We start from the raw sequence: 24951 nt of genomic DNA on the forward strand, positions 1-24951 counted from the left end.
AAAAACTGCATGTGCTTGTGCATGTGTGAGAAAGTGAGCGGAAAATGGACAGAGAAGTAGGGAGAAGGATAGGAGAAACAGTGTCTGCGGTATATGTGTGAGAGAAAGAGAGAGGGGTGGGAGAGACAGAGCGAGGCAGTAAGAAAAAAGAGAGTTTGCAAAGGACAAACAGGGAGAGCAAAGGAAACAGTGTGAGGGAACAGAGGCAGAGAAAGATAGACAAAGAGAAAGAGAGAGAGAGGAGAGAGCCGGGGGTTAGTAAGATTGCATATGGAAGAGTGGCTGGACTGGGTAAGGAAAGGTGACTCTAGACTCGCGCAGCCTAAACCAGAATCGACAGGCAGGTCTTTCCTGAGCAAACACAAGAGCACAGGCAAGCAGGGAGGTAAGGGGGGACCCCACACACACACACACACACGTGCGCAAACACACACACACAAACGGGCATTCATAGCATCCTCCCGCTCCGCTCCGCGCCAGTGTGAGCCCGGCGCACCGACCCGAGCTGAGCAGGGCCGCTCTCCCGCACTGCGATGAGCAGGGCGCTTTGGCAGCGGCTCCTGCTGCCCTGCTGCTGGGCACTGTTCCTGCGGGGGCCCCAAACGGTGCTCTCCCACCCCCAATGCCTGGACTACAAGCCCCCCTTCCAGCCCCCCGAGCCCCTGCTCTTCTGCAAGGAGTACAGCAAGTTCGGCTGCTGCGACCTGGAGAAGGACAACCTGGTGTCCCAGAGGTATTACGCCATCATGGACTACTTCGACTACTCCGGCTCCCTCACCTGCGGGAAGTACATCCGCAACATTCTGTGTCAGGTAAGTTCCGGCGGCCCCCCCGCTGGGATGCTTCGGGACCTGACCTCAGAGTGTGCTGGGTTGGGGTTATGGAGGGGGTTATGGGCAAGTCTTTAGATGACATTACATTACAGGCATTTAGCAGACGCTCTTATCCAGAGCGACGTACAATGAAGTGAACATTGAACACTTGGACAAGTGCGATGAGGACCCTAGAGAAAAAGGTTCAGAAGAAGCCTTTAGAAGCAGGGACTACTTCCGTGCTGAAAGAAAAAGCTGAAGCTAGGTTTTGAAACAGCTGGTCGTTGGTTGACCAGCTCAAGCTGTGTTTTGAAACAGTTTGAAACCGGCTCAGAGGAATGACCGCCATTATTACCAGCTTGACCATGCTGGCTGACCAGCTCATACCCAGCTAGACCAGCTTAACACCATCTTAACCAGCTCAATATTCATAGCTGGATTTTACAGCAGGGTTTCCACATAACAACGACAGATGTCTACCAAACCTAGTTTTCAGCGTCTGTGTGCAGGCGTATGCATGTGCGTGTGTGTGTCTGTGTGCATGCGTATGCATGTGCGTGTGTGTGTCTGTGTGCATGCGTATGCATGTGCGTGTGTGTGTCTGTGTGCATGCTTGTTTGCATGCACTCACACATGCACACCAAAGTGTGTGTGCGGCCGTGTGCACGTGTCACGGGAGGGTCATGGTGTATGCTAGATGACAGGCTGAAATTCACCACAGTCCTGACTCTGCTGTTTGTCTCGCCATTTGAACATTTGACAAGCATGACGATGAAAATGTGAAAGTAGGATTTCCATTTAGCTGCATGCATGTGGCGCCATTACATTTGTAAACTGTGCTCTTTGCTTTTGTAGTCGCTTTCCGCACAAGCCATTTAGGCAGCTATTTAACTGAGGTTACTTGTTTTTGTATTTCATTCAGCTCACAAAAGAGTTTTGTCTATTCTAGCCAGGTCACCAGGAAGGAAACATTGCACAATTCTGTAACATAGGCATGCATACTCACATACATACACATACTACACAATTCAATGGCGCTTTTATTTTTATCAGACATCTCAAGTCTTCAGAAAGTCTTTTGGATTTTGCCATGAGCTCCCTGCGCAGGAGAGGAAATAAGCCGGTAAAATCTCCCGAAAATAGAAGTTGTACTGAGCAGTAGGACCCAGCTATCATGGCCCGCCAGCTTACGTACACTTACTTACGTAAACTTCTGTAATGCTACTGAATGCTAGCCAGCCACTTGCTTGTTGGTTAGCCACCAAGGCTAATCTCTTGCAAATACAGCTCACCACTGTAGTCACCAATCCTTACATGCTTCCTCTTGCCCTCCTTCTCCTCCTTCTAGTATTGGATCTTAGAACATATGAGTTCAGTGTATTGGACACATGCTTTTCAGACACAGTGCAAAAATAAAAAAGGAGGAATTTTTAGAATAGCAAACACAAGTACCCTTGTGTCAAATCCAGCTATGACCAGCTTGAAAGTATCAGCTACCAGCTGTTTCAAAACACAGCTTGAGCTGGTCTCAATTGGTCAACCACCTGCCGGCTGTTTCAAAACGTAACAGTGGTTTACAGTCAAGATATCTGCATTTGGCATCAATGCTTTGCGAATACCTTTTTGAAACTCATTTTCAATTTCATTTGTTTAGCTCTCAGAACTTATGTTTAGCATCTGGTTTCCCTTAAAGACCTTGTTTAGTGCTGCCCATATGGCGGCAATGTACAATGGGCTTCAGGAAATGGAGAACAGAATGAGAAAGAAATAGGAAACATCAGAAGAGTCTTTACTGCTTCACGTTTAATGAACACAGCATTTCGTGGAAAGATTTGGGTAAATCCCTGTGTGGCCATGTTTCCAATTACAATAATTACAACAGAAATAAAATAACCCCCCGACATGAGAACCGACATTTACAGGCAGTTAACTCACACAGTGCCAATGCTTCACCATCGTGGGAATCGCCCCCCTGGTTTAGAATGTTTACAGAAAAAAAACCAATCCATATTTACTGTTGTCCGCTGAAATTATACATCAACAAACAGGCTTCTATGCAGGAAAAAAACCGCTCACCGCCGCACTGACCACACTAGCACGAAGAGCGCAAACCGTTCTCACTTACCGACCCAAGTTACAGCTGCGAAACAGTACCCCCATGTTTTGCATGAAAGAGGGCATAAATTATGTTGTACCCCGTGCAATACAGTGGTTGAACATAGTAGCCGCATCAAAATAATATAATATCATCAAAATATAAAGAATATTTTGTGTTACTACTTCGTTACTTTCAGCACATTTGTGTCATTCTTATACGCTACAAATATACATTTTACAGTACAGTATGTGTTGCTAAGGGAGACTTTTTAAAGTAACACAGAATGTATTCTCCTTAACTAGAATCATAATATAAGAGAAGTTGGTCATGAAGATCTTTGAAAGAATATATCAGCCCCTTGTGATGGAAGGGGGCTTTGACCAGCAGTTTGGCTAGCAGGCCATAAACAGGATCCTGGATTCCTTGCAGTTGACGGTGAGCAGGCCGGACCCCATATGCATAATGAAGGTTATTTGATTAAGTTGTAATGCTGTAAAATGGATGGTGTAATTAGTGTGATAACTCTGAAAATACTATACCCATACACTATACATTATAATATATATTTTCCCAGAATGAACTGATGAGCCAAATCATTATGACCACTGACAGATAAAGCAAATAACACTGATTATCTTGTAACAATGGCACATGTCAAGGATATATCAGGCGGTAAGTGAACTGTTGGTTCTCATAGTCGACATGTTTGATGAGGGAGAAATTGCCAGGGTGTAAAGACCCGAGTGACTTTGACAAGGGCCAAACCATGATGGTCAGATGACTTGGTTGGAGCATCTCCGAAACGACAAGGCTTGTGGGGTGCTCCCGGTCAACAGTGGGGAGTACCTACTGACAGTGGTGCGAGGAGGAATAAACCACAGACCGGTGACACGGTGTTGGGCCCCAAGGCTCATCGATATGCGAGGGCAACAATGGCTGTCCGGTCTGGTCTAAGGTGACAGAAGGGCTACTGTAGTACAAGGCGCAAATTTTGAATTTTAGGTACCTATAGGGCACTAGTTTATGCTGGCCTTTGAACTGTTTGGCTCTCCATACACAGAAACGTTTGGCACAGGCCTAAAGGTGGATTAGAGATATGGTGATCTGTGTGCGGTGTTTAGGCACACGTTCATGCGTGCCTTGTTTGCTGCCTTATTGCTGTTCCAAGAAAGGGAGAGTGGAAGGGCGGACGATGCGGTTTTTTTAACCAGGGCATTTAGTTTGCATACTGATAGAGACAGCTGCTTCAGTCATATTATCAGCTAGTCTGCCACCGCTAGTTTGATTAATATCGTATGTTTAACAGCAAAACATTAATTGGCACTGACACAAAATTACCCAAAGAAGCATGACAACTTGAATTACAAAAAATATATATGTAATGCCACTACAAATTCAGCCATTTTGAGCTGTAATAATCATAAAAAAGCACGGGAAAATCCTGGTGGGACTGATTCAAGTTTGCATGGGTCATACATACGTACAGTCAGATCCTACTCTCAGCTCTGTGTGGACCCCAAGCTCACAGCAACAGACCCATTGTAGAGATACGGAGTCCCAGTGCTGTTCGGCTCCCCCAGGGAAAACTCCATCAATGGCCGGCTTTGTTGAGACACTGATCAGGACCACAAGGCCTGTCTGTGGTCTATCTCCCGGCCGGCCAGAGGCCAAACACCTACTTCCCCCTGCACGGGGAAACAGGACGTCTCGGATTTCTGATCGCGCAGTGAGGAGTTGAGCCTGGCAGCTTAAACGTGCCTGAAAAGGTACAAATGCTTGTCGCTGGGGAAGTGCCCTATAGGCACATAAAACTGTACTCCTAACCAGCACCCAAGAGTAAAGAGTAAAGAGTAAAGTACATTACTGTACTTTCAGGGTACATTTGGGAAATGTACCTCCACTGTCACTTTATTTGCGTGCGTTACTCACCAAGAGGGCCCACTTATAACCAATAAATGTAAAGTGAGCTGAGCAAATTAATACTTAACATTGAAAATTAAATGAAGTTCCACTAACCTGCTTTTATGCAACTATAACTTTCATATTATTATCCCAAAAGGTAAGCCAAAATGAGACAGGGGATAGGGCCATGGGAGTCAGGGTGCAGTCTGAAGAGGTGGGTCTTCAGCCTGTGTGGGAATTTGGGTTTTCTGCAGCTCTGATGCCCTTTCATGCTTCCAGGGATGCTGGTTAGGGACAAGGGGGTGGGCAGAGGAGCAGGGCGGCCTCCACCGTTGTGGTTGGGGTGCAATTTTTATTTGTTGACTAAAACCTTCAGAGGAAAGTCCTTACAGGGATTTCCTCTAGAGGGTATTTCTGTGTGTTTTGGTGAGTCATTCTGGAAACTCAGTAACACGGATCCTGCAGAATATACGGTGTTTTGCTCCGCACCATATGTTTAACCGTTTTTACTGTCCCCTTTCAAATGCGTGTGCGTGTATGGTTGAGCTAAGCAATTTGATCTATTTCTGTTTTTGCTACACATCTACATTAACCCATTTCACTCTGAGTTGAAGGCATCTCCCAAGTTTCACTTTTAAATCGAAGGAAAATGAGAAAATCAAGAGAAATGGTAAATCAAACTGACAATTTGCAGACCTAACCAGCTGGACACGTCAGCTAACAAACTGCCATTGTTAGACACATACATATTAAAATAGCAAGCTAGATACCTAGGACTAAGGTATTGTTTAAGCATGCTAGCCATCTGAGCAGGTGAAAGGGACCATAGAAGAACATAACAGCTGGCTTACTTGCTTTTTTTTGGAGCGATAGCTATTTGTGTGCAGATTGTGCAGAAACTGCAGAAGGAAAGTCTCAAAATAAAATAAAAAAAAATTCACAAACTCAAGCCACTGAATGCACAAGTGTCACTTGAGATTGAGATTTCTTAAGCGAGGCGAAATTTTTCCAATCTTCAGCCATGCAGCTTTGGTTATCACAGGCCCACTGTGGAGCCCGACATGGCCTTCTGCTGCTGTAGAGGTGCCCTTCTGCACACCACTGCTGTAAACTGCTATTTACTTTTATTTGAGAATTTGTGGCTTTACTATTAACTTCAACGAGTCTATCCGTTTTCCTCCGACCTCTCTCAAAAATAAGGTGTTTCGCCCACAGAACTGCCACTCCTTGGTTGTTTTTTTAGTTTATTGCACCATTTTCTGTAAACTCTGGGGATTGTATTGAGTGAAAGTCTGAGGAGAGCAGCTGTTTCCGAGATGCCATACTGTAGTCGCTTCGTCTCTTAGATCACGCATCTTGTCCTCTTCACCGGTTCCGCCTGCTTTATATATTTAATTTGAGTCATGTGATTCGCTGTTTGCAGAAGCAGGCTATTTGCTTGAATGAGCAGGTGTACCTAATGAAGTAGCCACTGAATGTATCATGTGCATATGCGATGGTTGTACTGAATCACAATCCTTCATAGAGGATAAGTCGCCTACCACAGACTGACATCAGGATTCTGAACGCCCTTCTGTTGTGTTCTTAGCGCATAAACCAACACAACGCAGTTTCTAGAGTGCCTTCAGAACCCCCACAGAAGAAATGAGCTTATAACTCTATCTGGGAGTGATGGCATCTGGTTCTGATTTCCAAAAAGACGCCATTTGGCACAGTAGCCGCCTGTCTGCTGCTATCAGTGATGGCTCAATCTTGGAACCGAAAGCCTGGAAATTATGTCCATAAATCTCGAAACAGACGTCACGTCAGATCCCCCCTTTCCTCCGTAGACACCATCACCCCTCTTATGCTGCATGCATAAGGATCGCAGTAAACTGCAGAACAGCATTTTTTGGGTCAGTGTAGAAAATAAGACAAATAAACATGTCCCCTAGGGGTGCCAATAATTGTGATGCCTATTGTTTTGGAAAAATATCTGACAAATACTGATTCCATTGAATCATTGGTTGACATCGGTTGGTTTCATTGAATCATTAATTAAGCATACTTTACACATGCTGGGAAATAAAGCATATGTCACTTGCACCTACGACCAGAGCAGAGCTGTGACATTACAGGCCTACAGTAAAACAGCTCTCCCTCTCATTTGATGTTGCTTCACTTTCCACGTCCATGTTGTGTTGTTGTGTTACTCATTGGAGGAGCCAGAGAAAGGCATGGTACAGTAGGTGCTGTCTCGCTCATGCAGAACTGACCAAATGGTCAAATGGAAAAAAGACTGGAAAAAATCTGTACCTCGTATGAGCAATAAAGCTGTTTTAATTACAGACTGAATTCACGACCAGGCACAAGTTCAAAGAGAGTACCAATTATGAGGAGGCAAATCATTCAGCTGACACATTTTACCACTGGGAATGAATCATGGGCTTAGGCGTGATAAACATATCAGTCAAAGTAACATTTAAAAGGGGGCCATTCGAGTAGCGAGCCACGAGCAATACTTTGTAACTCAGCACTCTGGGGACAGCTCTCATCGACTGTTGGAGTCTGGAGATGCTGAATCCTGTCCTGTGGTTTTAAATGGTAAATGGTTGGCATTTACATAGTGCTGTACAATTGATGCCTCTCATTCACCCAATCTCACACACCAAAGGCAATCGGCTGCCATGCAAGGCACCAACCAGCTCTTCAGGAGCATTTGGGGGTTACGGGGTTAGGGGGTTAGGTGTCTTGCTCAGGGACACTTCGACACACCCTGGGTGGAATGGAACCGGTAAACCTCTGACTACCAGATACCTGCTCTTACCGCCAGAGCCAATGTCACCCCTTTTTAGACATGACAGACAAAGATGTTGCTTAGAGTGAGCAACACCCTGCTGAAAAAAAACTGCTCAAGCTAGGTTTTGAAACAGCTAGTAACTGGCTGTCCATCATGAAAAGGTACCAGCACTAGCTAATTGACCAGCTCATACCTAGCTAGACCAGCTACATGACCAGCTTGGCCATGCTGGTTCACTAGCTCATACCCAGCTACACCAACTTATGGCCAGCTTGACCAGCTTAATATTCAGACTGGTCACGCTGGCATTGCTGGATTTTACAGCAAGGCAGGGGGAGGGAAACACAAAGAGAGGCACACTGAGGCTTACATAAGCAGTGTATATGATAATAAGTACAGCACACGTTTTGCATATGCTCATTAAACACAAAGCCTGAATGTGAAGGAGAATGTGATTGGTGTTTACTTGGCCAGGATATAAGGCTGCTTTGTGTTCAAAGCACAAATTCAACAAATACAATTTTTTTTAATATACAAAAGTTGTGAACATCTCCAAATGTTGGTTGCTGTTGTGAAGCATGGAAATGATAATATAAATAATACTTAATTAACAAGGGAAAATATTTGGTTGGTTAGGTCCAGCAGGGAGACAGAATGCACCTCCCCCAAAGCATAAGATTAGCTGTTTAATTGGTCAAAGCGGCAAAGCGCATTTCTCCACGATCTGAGGTTCGTGATTGCCTGCCTGGTTTCAGCTTTGGCTGGCTCATTTCAAACACAACATTTGAGCGTGTTGTGGAAGCACGGGCCTGCGTTCTCTTCATCTGAAATGCAGATGATGTGCCACGTATGCCTGAAATCTCCAGTCATTACACCATTATGCTCTTTCTGTGTAATGGGGTGAAACCGCCACCACATTTATGTCCAATCATGGCTCTGGTTGGAAATCTCTCCACGACAGTATCTGCGGCACAGTTCCAGTGGTCTACCAACATCATAAGAGGGGTGTGGATTTTGTGGCCAGCAACTAATGAGGGCCTGTGCAGTCCAAGAGTACTTTAAATATACCTTCTTTGTAACCAAAATAGCCATTGCTAACTGGTGAATATTGGAAAGTGCAGTCAAAAGAGCACATGCTAGATCACAGGTTTTGGAATGGTTTCTGGAAGTGACGGGGGTACAATTCAAGCAGGTGCTCTTTGTCTTGGGATGATTACTTTTAGAGCTGTTGTTTTTAAACAGGAAACTGTCTGACGGACATAGTGGTGGAGAACGGCTGGCCAGTTCAAAACGAGTCAGCTGAAACGTGTCGCAGAAGTGACTTTGAGTCCAAACCTCAAATGCCACATATTTTGGCTTTCTCGCAAAAGATGTGACTGACTACCAAAAAATAGGATTCAAATAATCTTGGTTTCCTTTTAATTGCAGGAATGCTCTCCTTACTCTGCCCACTTGTATGACGCAGAAGATGCCAACACTCCCATGAGAGAACTGCCAGGGCTGTGTGGGGACTACTGCTCCGAATTCTGGCACCAGTGTCGCTACGTGCTCAGCCTCCTGACGGAGAACGACGCCGCGGTGGGGATCGAGGACGACCGCGACCGCTTCTGCGCCTACCTGGAGCTCAAGGACCCGCAGTACTGCTACCCCAACGTGCTGTCCAACACCGAGCTGAACGCCAACCTGGGCTCCGTGCAGGCAGACCCAGAGGGCTGCCTCCAGCTCTGCCTGCAGGAGGTGGCCAACGGCCTCCGAAACCCGGTGGTCATGGTGCACGCCAACGACGGGACCCATCGCTTCTTCGTGGCCGAGCAGCTGGGCTACGTGTGGGTGTACCTGCCCAACGGGTCGCGGGTGGACCGGCCCTTCCTGAACCTGACCCGCGCGGTGCTCACCTCCCCCTGGGCTGGGGATGAGAGGGGCTTCCTCTGTCTGGCCTTCCACCCGCGCTTCCCCTTCGTCCCCAAGGCCTACGTGTATTACTCGGTGGCGGTGAAGAAGCAGGAGAGGATCCGCGTCAGCGAGTTTGCGCTGTCCACCACCGATATGAACATGCTCGATCACTCCTCAGAAAGGTGAATACTGTGTCTGGGCTTGGGAAGAGAGCCAGGGCATTGACCAGGGGTGGGGAAGGAGGCCTGCATCTGTGTGTGAGTGTGTGTGTGTTCATACCAACAAAATAGAAACTGAAAAAGCTCAATCTTAACTCAATCGTAACCTTTGCAAGCCCACTATGATCTGTATTCATGTCCCATCCACAAAATATGTTTTCTCATTTATAACGTAAACTCACTATCTTCTGAACAGGCTACTTCTACCAGAAGTTACCATCTGTTCAATGGTTTTTCTCCTGAAGAATGGGGTTTGTGATTATGGTTGCTTATTAACTATCTCAGACATTAAAACACTTTGATTGATGTGAATTGGACCAATAATTATAGCGAAAAAGACAAATAACATTGCTGTGTTAGCTAACGATGGTTCAAACACCGCCATATAAACCTGCCTGGTTCGTGGTCTCTCGTTAGCAACAGCTTCCCCACCAAAGCAGAGCTCTATTACCATGTCACTGTATGCTGAAATGTTTTTATGAAAACGGACGGAATTACACTTTACACACACACAAAAAGCCGATCTGGAAGTCATTTTTTGTTAATCGTAATGCAAGTTGCACGGTTCGGAACAAGGTGAGCTAACTTGGTGTAAGCACTTTCAGAGCATGGTGAGTTACGATATATCATTTACATTTACATTTACATTTTTGTCATTTGGCAGACGCTTTTAATCCAAAGCGACTTACAAGTGCATAGGTTCTTCCACAAGTCAAAGCATCACATCCATAACTATAAAATACACATGAAGTGTTGTTCTAAACATATAGTCATCATAAGTGCAAATGTTTTTTTGTTTTTTTTTGGGGGGGGGTTAGACAAGGGGGGATAGGGATATCAGAAAGGGGGGTGGGGGAAATCAGGAGGGAGGACTAAAAACAGTTGGAAAGGTGTGTTTTTATATCAACATGGAATATTTCTGTCTCGCACAGATTGTACTTCATGCAGAAGGAAATAGTCTTTGCTCATGAGACATATTGTGCCATGATTTTCGAAAGCACATCGCAATTCATCTTCCAACAATTTTTGGTCTAAACTAACCTTTCTGATTCCCTTCTTGGGAAATAGCATGCAATGAATACAAGATGTAATCGTCAAGCTTCACTGCCAGAACAGCAGATTATCTTCAAAAGAACTTCACAAATTCCTGCTTCTAAAAAAAGTGAAATACCTGGCTTCGACAATGTTAACTGTATCAGTGAAATACCTGTGTGGGGGTCAGATAAATGAACTCATCGGTGCATTCAAGATTCATACTCCTAACAGAACCACTGCCTACACACACGTTATATAACCAGGAGTTGAGGCTTCCAAAATGGCCTCCCTCTCCAAGAGCAAATATATTTCAGTATCTGTAGTTGGAATGAAAACTAAGGGTGAGTTGAAGATGCCTGAGTGTGAGCTCCTATAAGGAGACTACTGTCTGGCAGAGATATGATTTTAACCAAGGAAAGGATTATCATATATCATATAATATAGAATCACAGGGATATATCTTACTTGACAAACTCAATTCAACTGTTATGGTCACACATGTATTCTTTCTTTCAGATTATTCAGCACAGTGAAAAGGATTTCAGACTTACATGACCCTGTGAGCATGATAATATAAAAATGACACTGCAATTAATTCTTATTTTTCCAGAACCATCTTGGAAGTGGTGGAACCGGCTTCCAATCACAATGGTGGACAGCTTCTCTTCGGCATTGATGGGTACCTCTACATTTTCATTGGTGATGGAGGCAGAGGAGGAGACCCCTTTGGGAAGTTTGGAAACTCTCAGAATAAGTGAGTGCAAAGCATTTCAAAAACACATGCTGGCATTTCCATATCAAATAATAGGGTTATGTTCACGACTTGACAGCTTAGAGACTTCGAGCATTTCCAGATGCCAAAGCAAACAACCTGGACTAGAAGTCTGCTTGCCTCCTCCACTCTGTCTCCGAACAGCAATTAGCACTTTTTATAGCATAACATGGTCACATATCCACAACCTACTGGTTCCACAACAGATCCTAAAAACAAAGCACTAAAAGTACTTTTTTTAAAGAAAAATAGCTGTGGTGCTCAGTTGTTTGAGTAGATGGCATGAAATATTTGTATAAGCAAGCATTACAGGCACTGAGCAGGTGCCAGCCAGCCCTGACTGGGTAGGAATAATAAGAGTCTGCGCCATTTTTGATAATACATCCATGTACAAAATCACCCATGTACAAAACATCATTATAGTACATTGCATCGCCATCTAAATACCCACACATATGTACATAACTCCCTCCTTGGTCTATCCCATATTTACCTATATCACGTAATACAACTCAGCACATTATTTTTGCTAGAATGTTCCAAAATCCAACACTTCTCTTGGTCACATATCCTTCCTTTCTGCAGCAGCCTGCAACTTGAATGACCTTAAAACCGGGAAAATGCATCGACCCTCAGCTTTCAAGGACTTAGGACATTTTAAGGACAATAGTAGTGATACCTGCACTTGTTTCCCCAAATCTTTAACATCAGAAGAACTAGTGATCACCCTGCTCCAGGATCAGTATGGGATTTCCTGATTCTTAGTGTTTCTCAGCACTTAATTTACTAAATGAAGCAGTCGATTAAACACGTACCTCGCATAGTGTCTGAACCGGTTTGAACTGGATTTGAAGGTGAAACAAAAACCAGTAGACCGGGCAGCTCTCTAGGACCAGGGTCTCAGACACCTAGCCAGGCAGCAGGAGGCTGGGGCTGGGTGTCTCTGTGCCACTGTGTTGTCTCACAGGGTAGTGCCATTTCCTCCATGCCAGGAGGAAACTCCACCAGCTGTGCCAAGGTGAATATTTTCAGCTGCAGCTGAAATGTACACATGAATGTTTGGAAGGCTATTGAACATAAACGCTCAGAAGTCTAACTGATGTCTGGCCAATTTCAGCCCCCGTATATTCCAAAAATACATTTTAATCTTCATAACATAGTATTTATGTATAGAATGGCCATTCTTTCCTTTTCTGTCACAAAGGATTTTTAAAATGTATTTTGTGCACATGAATGGTCAGCAGTGTGGTCGGTCTCTGAATGCATTGCTGACCGTTGTGTGTGTAAATCCAGTGGACCAAAAACAGCTTCACGGGAAACTGAACGTTCCTCCTCCCAGTGCATGCTGATCTTTGGCTTGTGTTCTCCTGTAGGACCGGGCCAAGAGTAGTATTTTACAGCAGAGGAGTCTGACAGCTTTAAATCAAGAAATTCCCCCAGCCTGGTGTGTTATTCAATTTTAAGGTATTCTAAACAACAATCTGCTGAGCGATAACTCAAATTAAAATCATATTAAAGACTGGGTTTAGGAATATGTAATATGCACACGGAGACTATTCCGTGTTCCATATCTGGGTAATGACAATATATGGGTGCATTTAACCACCACAGAACAATATTAACCTAATTTAGCAGATCAAGGCGTAGCTGATTAAGATCTGTTTGCACTTTGGCAGATTGCTAATATAACAGTGGATTTAGGAAAGGATTTGAAAAGACAGATTTACCTCTTGACAGAAAAAGACCATGCTTGTGAGCGAATCCATAAAAATTTTCAGATTTATTTTTGTTCCTGATTTTTTTAAAAGGTGTACTTTTCTTTATTTGACTTTTCGTTGAAACCATTTTGTACAGTTATGGAGTAATAATGGTAAAGTATGGCCTGGCCACTGTCTTTTAAAAAAAGTGAAGAACAAAGAATAGCGCTAAAAATTGTGCACCGAGTGGTAAAATCTGAATTCATCTTTCTTTTTAGAATCGTATTGAGACATCAAAAAATCTGTCATGTACAGTAACTATGCACTGTGACAAGAAAAGAATCAATCCTTGTTATTTTGTCTTTTTACCATTTGAACCAAGGAATGCTAAAACATTCAAAATGCAAATCCGCTGTCAAGGAAGCTGCATGGAGTTCTAGGTTTAGAAAACCACAGAATGTGATCAAGTAATGTGTATGAACAGGTCAAGACATCAAAAACCTGTCAACTAAAATGTTTCCAAAACTAAAACTAAACCAAAGCTGACAATGTCTGCCTATTTCAACTGTAAGCATTCTCCACCAGTGTAGTGTAATCAGGGTAGTGACCACAGGGAGGCAGCAGAGATAATGCAAACAAATACTCAGCTCAGTCCCCACGTGTTCATATTGAGGATAACGAGGAGGCTTTTTAAAGGATTTTGATGCTGTCCTCACTGTGTACAGCTTCTGGGGATTTTGTAAGACTGCAGGCTCCCTATAATAATATTTCATGACATTCAATGAGGCACTGTCTGTCCCTGTGTTGCTGTTGGCGCTATGAATCAGGCAAGGTGACTGAAGAGAGAGAGAATGAATGGAGGAGATTGAATTGGTGAAAAACAGTTAGTGTAAAATTAATGGTCCAACGGATAATGTTCGTGTGAAAGCATCAGGCTATTTTGCAGGGTGAACCCCCTGTTTATAATTGTGAGATACTATCCTTCATCCTGCTAACCCTGTTGAGAAAAACAGCTCAAGCTAGGTTTTCAGGACAGTTGGTAGCTGGCTGACCAGCTCAGACCAGCGCCATACCCAATATGGCTTAACCAGCTGAAGCTATGTTTTGGAACAGCTGGTAGCTGGTCATTTCCAGCTGGTCATTGCTGGATTTCACACCAGGGAAGTATTTGGTCCGTCTCAGCACGTCGGACCTGACAGCAGGGCCTTGGAGCCGAGGTGCTCAGGACGCGCAGTGCCAAGGCTAATATTGACACCGTGGGCTGCTGTGAGCGGTGCTGGCATGTGTGAGAGAGAGCGCCGGTCACCTGGACACTACGCGGCTTTGTCCTCTATCCTCACCCCTGCGGCGTGCTGTGAAGCAGCAGCCGGGCGGGGACCTGGGGACGCAGCGCGGGGAGGTGGCAGGAAGGAGAGCTTCAAAGGGGACGTCGCATTTAAGCTACATTGCTCATGCCAGGAGGCAAGAACATTCCGTCCAGAGATGGGCCTCAGGAGGCTATCCCCTCTGCAGTGATCAATCAAAATCCTGGCATAATAGAAAAGATAGTGTCCATATGTTTTGATCTTGTAAATAGACTTAAATCTTTATTCTTTATCCCAAGTAGAAAATATTGGCTTGTTTTTAGTTACTGTTTGCTTGACAAGTGAAATGTTCTTTCCCTATTAGCAAATTTGAAGTCTAAATATAAGACGAAAATACACGTTGAGACCAACCTTTTTATTTAATTTTCTTAAATAAAACAAGGTAAGACTTCATCTTACCTTGTAACAACCAATAGAACAACAACGTCAGCGACTGGTGGATACTTTTTGGCAATTACCTAGTAATTCACACAGAGATCACAGAAGTATATCTTGAAAGTATCCAGCACTCATTGTTGATGTTGTTACCTACATACTTTTTTATTTAATATCCCCGTCTACATCTGTTGCAGTGAGGGAAGTTAGACCTTGGATGAGAATATCACACAGAATGCTCACTAATAACCATGACACAGCTTAAAATGATTAACTTTGTACTTTCCTATTTATCTCAGTTTGTTTCAGGCTCTGTATGTTTTTATCATAGGGGTGAGCTAGAGGTGTTTGCTTTGCATTCCTCATTGCTGCATGTAATCTGTTGAACTATTACACCTTATATCTTTATAGTATGTCCTGTCTCATTCATATTGTGTATTCCCAGATTATTCCTCTCTCATCTATTTAATCTAAATCACATCTAGTCACATCTGTAATCTGCCCTCCAATAGAATAAGATATTATTAGGTATTTACTAACCTAATTTATTTTTGTAACCCCAAACAAATTATCTCCCAAATGCTAGCTACTGAAACTTCCTGTGCAATAACAATGGCGCTTATGTTGTAAGTTTATGCACTCTGACTACTGTCACTACTACTACAATGACTACTGCCATTGGTTGCGACATTGGTTGACTTTGCATTAGTTCTGCAGGGTGGCCTTTAGTGTAGTGGTTAAGGTAAATGACTAGGGCACGCAAGGTCGGTAGTTCTAATCCCGGTGTAGCCACAATAAGGTCCGCACAGCCGTTGGGCCATTGGGCCCTTGGGCAAGGCCCTTAAACCTGCATTGCTCCAGGGGAGGATTGTCTCCTGCTTAGTCTAATCAACTGTATGCCGCTCTGGATAAGAGCGTCTGCCAAATGTAATGTAATGTTCTGCTCTTTGCTTGAACCTTTAAATACACACTTTGTTCAAGTTGCACTGGAATGCAAATGTAAAACATTAATGCACTTGACCTCTGACCCCTGTGTGTAGGTCCACACTGCTGGGTAAAGTGCTTCGTGTCGATGTGGACAACAACGACGACGGTGCCCCCTACAGCATCCCCTCCGACAACCCCTTCCTGTGGGAGAAGGAGGCCCGGCCTGAGGTCTACGCCTACGGGGTACGGAACATGTGGCGCTGCTCCATTGACCGGGGTGACCCCATCACAGGGGAGGGGCATGGCCGCTTGTTCTGTGGGGACGTGGGACAGAACAAGTTTGAGGAGGTGGACCTCATCGTCAAGGGTGGAAACTATGGCTGGAGAGCAAAGGAGGGCTTCTCCTGCTACGACAAACAGATGTGTAAAAACTCCTCTCTTGGTAAGAGTGTATGAAATATTAATATATTTTGGCATTAGGGTATACACCGATGAGCCAAAGTATTATGACCACCTTCCTAATATGCTGTTGGTCCTCCATGTGCTGCCAAAACAGCTCTGACCCATGGAGGCATGGACTCTATAAGACCTCTGAAGGTGCCCTGTGGTATCTGGCACCAAGACGTTAGCAGCAGATGCTTTAAGTCCTGTACTTTGCAAGGTGGAGTCACCGTGGATTGGACTAGCTCCAGCACATCCCACAGATCCTCAATCGGATTGAGATCTGGGGAATTTGGAGGCCAGGGCAACATCTTGGCCTCTTCCTCACATTTCTCAAAATAACAATTTTTGCAGTGTGGCAGTGCACATTATCCTGCTGACTCAATTCGGTAAGACAACCTTCTTCCATTTCCCCCGAGGTCCAGTTCCGACACTCGCATGCCCATTGTAGGCACTTCTGATGGTGGACAGGGGTTAGCATGGGCACTCTGACTGGTCTGCAACCCCATGACCCCCCGGGTGCGATGCACTGTGTGTTGTGACACATTCTTCCCGTAACCATCATTAAAATCATCATTAACTGTGACACAGTAGCCCTTCTGACGGTTTGGCCCGGAAGGGATAGCCTTGGTTGCCATTGCGCATTGATGAGCCTTGGGGCCCAACACCCTGTTGCCGGTCTGTGGTTTATCCCTCCTCGCACCACTGTCTGTAGGCACTCACCACTGCTGACCGGGAGCACCCCACAAGCCTTGCCGTTTCGGAGATGCTCCAACCAAGTCATCTGACCATAACAATCTGGCCCTTGTCAAAGTCGCTCAGGACTTTACGCCTGACCATTTCTTCCGCATACAACACATTGAGTATGAAAACCGCAACTTATCGCTTACCGTCTAATACTATATATCCCAGACCTTGATATGCGGCATTGTTTCAGGACAACCAACGTTATTTGCTATATCTGCAAGTAGTCATAATGTTTTGGCTCATTGGTGTGCATTCCATCTGCTGACTCCTTCATATGTGGTATTTCATTAATTTGGAAATTCAGTAGCAGTATTAATTTTGGATAATAGTGTCGCTATTGTATTTACATTTAGTTTACAATACTAATTGTTGGTTTGTTCAGTTAACTTTACACTTATTCATTTTGCACCTGTCACTGTCTATTCTTCATGACAGGTTAAAGGCAGACTATGCAGAAATGTATTTCCTTGCTTTGTTCCTGTGTTTGTACACAACAAATGTATATGAGCCATTCTCAACCCTGCCTCTCCATTGCAGACGATTGTGTGACATGATAGCAATAAGTTGAAAACCAAAATATTATTTGTAAAACATCAGCTTTAGTAGCGGCTTTCCGCACATGCCATTTTGGTAGCAATTTAACTTACGTCACCTGTGTTTGTGTTGCTTATTTAGCTAACTTTAGTTCAACGTTAGCTAGTGGTGATGCTAGCCACTGATGCTAGTGCTAACACGAGTGGATTTTACTCTGCTCCCTTGCCTGCCTGCACAATTATGTAGCTAACATAAAAATGCATATTCACAAACGCGTTCATTCATTGTTGCTTTTATTTTTTATCAAACATCTCAAGTCTTCTGAAAGTAAGGGAGTGTTTTGGATTCAGGCATGAGCTCACTGCCCAGGAGAGGAAATATGCTGGCAGAATCTCCCGAAAATATAAGCAGTGATGTTAGCACTCTGCAGCGGGACCCAGCTGTCACGGCTGGCCAGCTGACATACAAAACTGAATTTAGTTAGCTTATAACTCGGCAGCTAATTAGTGTTACTGAAAGCTGGCCAGCCACTTGATTAATGGTTAGCCACCAAGGCTAATCTCTCTCAAACCCGGCTCACCACTACAGTTGCTCATTGTCTCCTAATCGTGTGTGATGTATTGGACACATGCTTTTCAGATACAGCACAGAAATTAAAAAGACCACGCCCAGAAGAGGCCCGAGGAGTTTTCAGAATAACAAATACAATTAGTAGCAATGTTTGTTTCATAATATTTTCAAGGTGAAAATCCTGCTTAGTATGCCTTTCACTGTTCAGGCTGAAGTTTGAATCATATCGCCCCTTTTCCATTGCCATACACCATACTGTACCATGAACACAAGACCACAGCTTCAGGATGAGTTTCCATCGCCAGCAGAAGTATACCACATATAGTTAATTGAACAAAATTTAGCTACTGCTCCAGAGCAGTGTTGCCAGATTTTGTCATCAGAAACAAGTCCATAACAAGTGGTCAAGTGATTGCATAAGTAGGCGTTTGAGTAACGGCAAACCAAGTGCCTTTTGGCAGGTAGATACATACACAGTTTACAGAGATTGCTTAGTTCTTAGCTAACATTGACACATTTGACACATTGGTTTAAGTAGTGCATTAGATACAGTATGTCAGTAATAACCACAGCTGTAGAATTGCAGGAAATAATGCAAACTTGTTGCTATGGCTGATATAAAATGTAAGCCATAGCGTGAATAGCAATGGATTACTGGATGTTCTTTATGGTGATGCCTCTTTATACCTGAGTAACCACCATGTTTATCAGAGTCCCACAGTTACAGTGATGAAGGAAAGGATCTGATACTCTTGTGCAGGCAGTGGGGATAGTGTTATCAAATGACGTGGTTGGTGAATGGTTTTGTTCCAGATGACATCCTTCCCATTTATGCATATCCCCACAAAATGGGGAAGTCGGTGACTGGAGGCTACATCTACAGAGGCTGCGAGATGCCGAATCTCAATGGACTCTACATTTTTGGGGACTTCATGAGTGGGTAAGCATGCAAAGCATCTCCATTCCATTCAGGTTGGTAAGAGAGAAAACTGCAGGCGGAGCAGGAGTAGTTTCGGAGGTTTATTCCAAACCTCTCAAGCACATCTTTGGAGTGGTGATTATGTTGAATATGAACAGGTCGCAACTAAACAAGTAAATCATCTTGACAGTACTTAGCAGATTCCCTCCTTCTGGGTAACTTCCATGTTAGAACTTGCACGTGATTCATATTGTCATTTTATATAGCTTGATGTATACTGAAAAAATTGAGATTGAGGATCCAAATGAATCCTTTGTGCACAGTTTTCAAATTATGGACCACTGAATTGCATTAGTAGCTTCATGTCATGCAGCTAGCTGGTTTAGTGCTGTGCAAAATTGGTCCAGTAACTGGTGCAGTAATCTTCCAAATTAGTTTAAGTGGTCAATGAAAAATAATAATAAATGGCTTTGTGTGCCAGACGCCTCATGTCCCTCAGGGAGAATGGAGGTGAATGGCAGTACAAGGAGGTCTGCATGGGGACAAGTCAAGCCTGTCGCTTCCCCAAGCTCATCAACAGCTACTACAAGTACATCATCTCATTCGCTGAAGACGAGGCAGGTAATTAAGAAAGAGAGTTGAAAGTGTAGCTCTCGATTAAAAAAAAAAAACCTTACTGAGCTGTAAATTCCAGTAATTGACCAACTCATGCCTACCCAGGATATTTGGGAAAAAGCTCCTAAGGCAGGGGTGTCAAACTGAATTCCCAAGGGGCCACAGTGTCTGTGGGTTTTTGTGGTTTCCTTTCAATCAGCTGCCAATTGAGCCAATTAAGACCTTGAGATCAAGGCGTGTGGATACTTTAACCAATCAATGACTTGAATGAACCCTGAACACCCCAAAAACCAGCAGACACTACGGCCCTCCAGGACCGGAGTTTGACACCTGTGTCCTAAGGCAGTGGTTTTTGTTTTCGCCTTAATACCAGCAACTGATTCATACCTAAAAAACCAGGTGAGGCCAATTAACTGAGTAATCGAGTGCTTTAATTGATCAATTAAGTGCTGAGTAACAACAAAAACCAGCACACCCTGCGGCTCTCCAGGACCAGGGTTGCCGACCCCTGTCCTAAGGGAACACAAAGCGCCAGAATATAGGAGTATGCTATAGACCAGAGGTGTCAAACTCCAGTCCTGGAGGGCTGCAGTGTCTACAGGTGTTTGTGGTTTCCTTTAAATCAGCAGCCAATTAAGGCCTTGATAATAAGGTGTGTGGACTCTTTAGCCAATTAAAGACTTGTGGACTTTGGATGAGAGCACGTGAAATGTATCTCGTGCTGAAACACACCAAAAACCAGCAGACACTGCGGCCCTCCAGGACTGGAGTTTGACACCCCTGCTATAGACCATCACCCCTGCTATAGACCATCAGCGTCAGGCAGTAGTGTAATTTCAATGTTCTTTGGAAATATGAAACATGCTTGTCAGGGAGGTAAGACTGTTATGATTGATGACTTCAATTACCCCACTATTATTTGGGAATCAGTGACAGGACGAAGAAAAATGTATCCGAGCAAGGTACTGTGGGAGTCCCATGAGAGTCAATTTGGGACCACAGTTCTTTCTTATTTACATAAAAGACCATGACAGGGATATTGAAAGTCCAATGTGCAAATAATACAGTACAAAACTAGGGGCTTTAGTTGACTGTTTAGTGGAACAATGTGGATGTATTGGCTCATAATGCTGGTGGTTTAATATAAGGAAGAAAATCCAACCACTTCACTGAGAAACAATGAAAATCGAAGGAGTTAGTGGATAGCAATAGAATTACCATACTATTGTTCATTTTCTGCGTTTCACTTGCACCCTCTTCTGGATACTGCTGGCACTATCTAGGCCTGACATCTGTCTCACACTGCCTGCAAACACAAATATTGCTTTCTCTGCATTTAGGGGAACTCTACTTCATGTCTACAGGGGTCCCAAGTGCTGCTTCTCGAGCAGGGTTTGTCTATAAGATAGTAGACCCTTCCAGGTAAGAGAAAAATGTATGTGGTGTGACCACCAAAACAGTTATATTATTTGGGTGCTGGAACCTTTATGAGATTTGCCAGTTGGTAGAGGACCCAAAGCCACATGCAATTTTGATGCAGAAAAATCCTGAAGGAGGCAATATATAAAATGGTGCCTGTAATATAATCAGCAAGTGCTATCTGTGATAAAATTCTGCTGTATATCTATTCAGGAGAGCACCTCCAGGCAAGTGCAGCTTCAAGCCTACTCCTGTAAAAGTGAAGGGGAAGTTGATTCATTTCAGGCCAAAGGAAGGTAAGCAATGCCACACACAAAGCATGTCTTCTACTAACATTAGGCCATACTGATTAATGTAACTGACATTTTAGTGAAATGACAGAAACCTTATTTTCTGCCTGCAGAGTTTGTGATTGACAAAAAGCCCACCACAACAGCAGCCCCTACCACACCAAAGACCACCACCACCACCACAACCACCACCACCACCAACCGCCCTACAGGAAGACCCACTGGCAGGCCGAAAGCCACAACCGTCAGGGTGCTCACTAGGGTGGCTACGGGTCCCTCTGGCACCACTGCCCAAAGGGTAACGCAAAGACCTGCCCTGGTAGCCACCACGATCCGACCGAGGTGGAACTGGGCGACCACAGTGAGGCCGGCCTTTACCACCTCGCCTGCCAGGCCACGCCACACCCTGACGCCCCCGGTTCAGTACGGTGTCAGGACCACGGGCCAAACTGCCACACCCGCCACCCAGAGGACCAGGGTCCCCCAAACCCCAGCCGGAAGGAGGACTCCCCAGCCTACAGTGCGCCCCATTACCAGGCAGCACCCCACCACGGTCAGAACCCAGACACCAGTGCTGAGGACCTCAGGGAGCTCAGGCGTTTACACGAGAAACCCCCAGACCACCCCAAGGCCACGTCATTGGATTTCAACACCACAGCCCACCTCCAAGACACAGTGGCCCAACTTTACCATCCCCAAGTCCCCGGAGAAGACCTTGAAAGGTCTGGAGGACAAGGCCAACTCGTCAGACAGCCCGACGGAGAACCGGGTTAACAAGAAGGGCCGGGGCCCGAAGTCGAGGAAGCAGAGGCGCCGCAAGGCGCGGACCGGGGCGGTGCGGCTGGTCAGCGCCCAGAACCTGAGCGACCGGGGTCGGGTGGAGATCTTTGTGAAGGGCGAGTGGGGGACGGTGTGCGACGACATGTTCAACAGCAAGGCGGCCACCGTGGTGTGCCGACAGCTGGGCTTCCCTGCGGCCCTGCGGGTGGCCAAACGGGCGGAGCTGGGCCCCGGAGAAGGCCTCAGCATCCTTCTGGACGACGTAGAGTGCGAGGGGACGGAGAAGAACCTGCTGGAGTGCAAGCGGGCCAGGATCGGCATGCACAACTGCTCGCACCAGGAAGACGTGGGGGTGGTGTGCGGCTACGACGAGTATGGGGAGAGCTGAGGGCAGGAACCCCGCAAGGTGCCCCCTGGTCTTCCCCTGAAGCCCCCTGGTGGAGGCTACAAATGGACAGGTGCCTGATTGTTGACCGTTTTGCACAATGGACATGAGCACCGGTTCGATTATGGACCATCCATCACAAGCCAATTCCTTTTTTTTTATTTGCTTGCAACCAATGTGGTGGAAATAACTTCGCAAACTTTTAGCACTTCACATGACAATTTGAAAAATTGGGACAGAGTTGCTCTCCACTGTCTATTTTATGATAAATTATCATATATCCAAATCACTTTTCTATTATTAAAAAATGTGTAATGGAAGTATACAATGTTAATCACATCACATGTAATTAAGTACAAAAATAATTGATCATTCTTGACTGGATGTCAGGAGGCACTTGCTGGGACAAAACAACCGAAACAAGCTCATCTGTGAAGTTACTGCGATAAAGGGTTGTTTCTGCCTCCCCTACTTCAGGCTTGTGAGCCTACCCTGAATGCCCAGCTTTAGGGTTAATGTCCCACTACCAACGTAGTGTACCAGAGTAAAAACAGTCATGCCATCAAAAGCATCTTTACTGACTGAATTAATCCACAAGTGCCTGTCTGGGTATATCAGTTTTTTTCAGTCAGCATTTCATGAGATCCACCTGAGAGGTGAGGCCTTGGTGTGGATTTGACAAATATAAGAATTCATTTTTATTCTTCCATGAATATTGAGATATTTTTTCCCAGAAGGCTCAGCATAATTTTCACAGTCTAATCAGTTATGTCTTTTAAAGATAATATGTCTAAGAGGAATTCTGACTGGTCTTGAAGTTCCGATTAAAGATAAATAAGATTCTAATACGTGCTCTGCGTCCAGGCATCAGTGAAATTACCTCAATGGGGAAAAGCAGTGACACTTTAAACTGTACCTATTTAAATATTCTCTGTGAGTTTAAACAATCATCTCTGCTGAAAAAAGAGACATTTGCCCTCCTTTCTCTGGCCCTGAAATGGTTTGCATGACAGAAGTGTCATTTGCACCCCCACCCTTAAAGGGTACCTGTACCCCAAATGAGCATATGCCTAGATCTCATCAATATATCATTAAAAAAAATTTAAAAAATCCCAGTCCCGTAAGCTAAATAAGTAACAACATATTTCTGCGTGGTCCGTAACACTTTGAGCAGACATATTGCCGGGAGCCAGATATGGCAAAGAGTGGGCGACGGCAATGAGCTATAATAGGCCTATGTGTATATGGACGATATTAAAGTAACCTATAATGTTAACCTGTACGGAAGAAGAGCCATTTTATATAGACCTAAACCTTCAGATAATGAGAAATTTAGGGCTGATTTTGGTAAACAAACATTATTAATTATCAACAACTCACCGATTTGTAAAATTGATAAAGGTGACCTTGTTTAGACTAAACACACCTATGACATTTAAACATATTAGAATAAAATGCTAAAAATATTTACAGTTTTGGGGTACTAGGGCTGGGGCTGGGTTATGTTTCAATCAAAGGTGTATTGACTCTGTAAACATTGGTCAGAAATAAAATGTCTATTTTAGAGAAAAGGTTTGGTTAAAAACTATTGTACACAAGGAAATGTGTGGTTTTGTATTATTACAAAGATAATACTGCTGATGAGATGAAGAAGATGCTGGACATTCTCTGCTTTATTGTAAAAGCTGCTTTACTGTTTGCACACTGTATATTCCCAAGGCACAGGGTGTCTTTGTAATTAATAAACTAAGAAAGTCAAAAGAAAAGGTTGAATCATTGGAAATGTGTCCCAAATGTTTCAGAGCAAGACAGTTGAATATTAAAATGTGAACAGGCAACTGCCCAGCAAGGAAAAACCTGTGAGAGCAGTTGGCATGCACGCTTATGGCACGGCAGCGGTCCCTGCTGGCAGGTCCACTACCTAATGGGATGAAGATCATCTTAACTGCTGGTCCTAATCCTGACAGCCTCACCTCGACAAGGCTGGGCAACAATCGTACGGGTCGGGGGAAAATGGTGCTCCCTATGATTAAAAGTAAAGGATGTTTTGGTGAACCATGCATATCCATCAACTGCATGGGAAGTTAAGCATTCTATTTGAATAATTAAAGAAACACAGCACAGCCATTACAAACCTATAACCAAAATATATAATATACAAAAAATATGTAGCACAAAAGGTGGCCCATTTAAAAAGGTTACAAACAAGAGACTTCTTACATGTCGATTGATTACAAATTATTTACATGGGTATAAACAGCGCAAGTTATATTTTTTACTTGCCTGCGTTTCAATCATTTTTTGCGCCTTTCTACTGGTTGTGCTCTGTTGTCTCAGTTCTGAATTGCCCAAATTTTCTGCATGAATTTGCAGTCGTGG

At 44.3% G+C, this 24951-nt stretch overlaps 1 protein-coding gene across 1 annotated transcript; it reads left to right on the forward strand.

Moving 5' to 3' along the window:
* Nucleotides 1-533: 533 nt before the first annotated feature.
* Nucleotides 534-24237, forward strand: si:ch211-136a13.1 (HHIP-like protein 1). Its single transcript, XM_061216577.1, has 9 exons — nt 534-812; nt 9020-9666; nt 11348-11491; nt 15986-16314; nt 18978-19104; nt 19565-19704; nt 21039-21120; nt 21331-21413; nt 21521-24237. Exons 1-9 carry the CDS (start codon nt 534-536, stop codon nt 22573-22575), a joined length of 2886 nt encoding a protein of 961 aa, XP_061072561.1. The 3' UTR covers nt 22576-24237.
* The last annotated feature ends 714 nt before the right edge of the window (nt 24238-24951 follow it).

Source organism: Conger conger, chromosome 13 (assembly GCF_963514075.1).
Source record: "Conger conger chromosome 13, fConCon1.1, whole genome shotgun sequence".
Classification (NCBI taxonomy): Eukaryota; Metazoa; Chordata; class Actinopteri; order Anguilliformes; family Congridae; genus Conger; species Conger conger.

Excerpts from the sequence above, each read along its gene's own strand:
- si:ch211-136a13.1 (XM_061216577.1), top strand. The coding sequence starts at position 534 with ATGAGCAGGGCGCTTTGGCAGCGGCTCCTGCTGCCCTGCTGCTGGGCA. Across the intron at positions 19,105-19,564 it reads TTTGGGGACTTCATGAGTGG|ACGCCTCATGTCCCTCAGGG; the intron begins GTAAGCATGCAA and ends TTTGTGTGCCAG. Across the intron at positions 21,121-21,330 it reads AAGATAGTAGACCCTTCCAG|GAGAGCACCTCCAGGCAAGT; the intron begins GTAAGAGAAAAA and ends ATATCTATTCAG.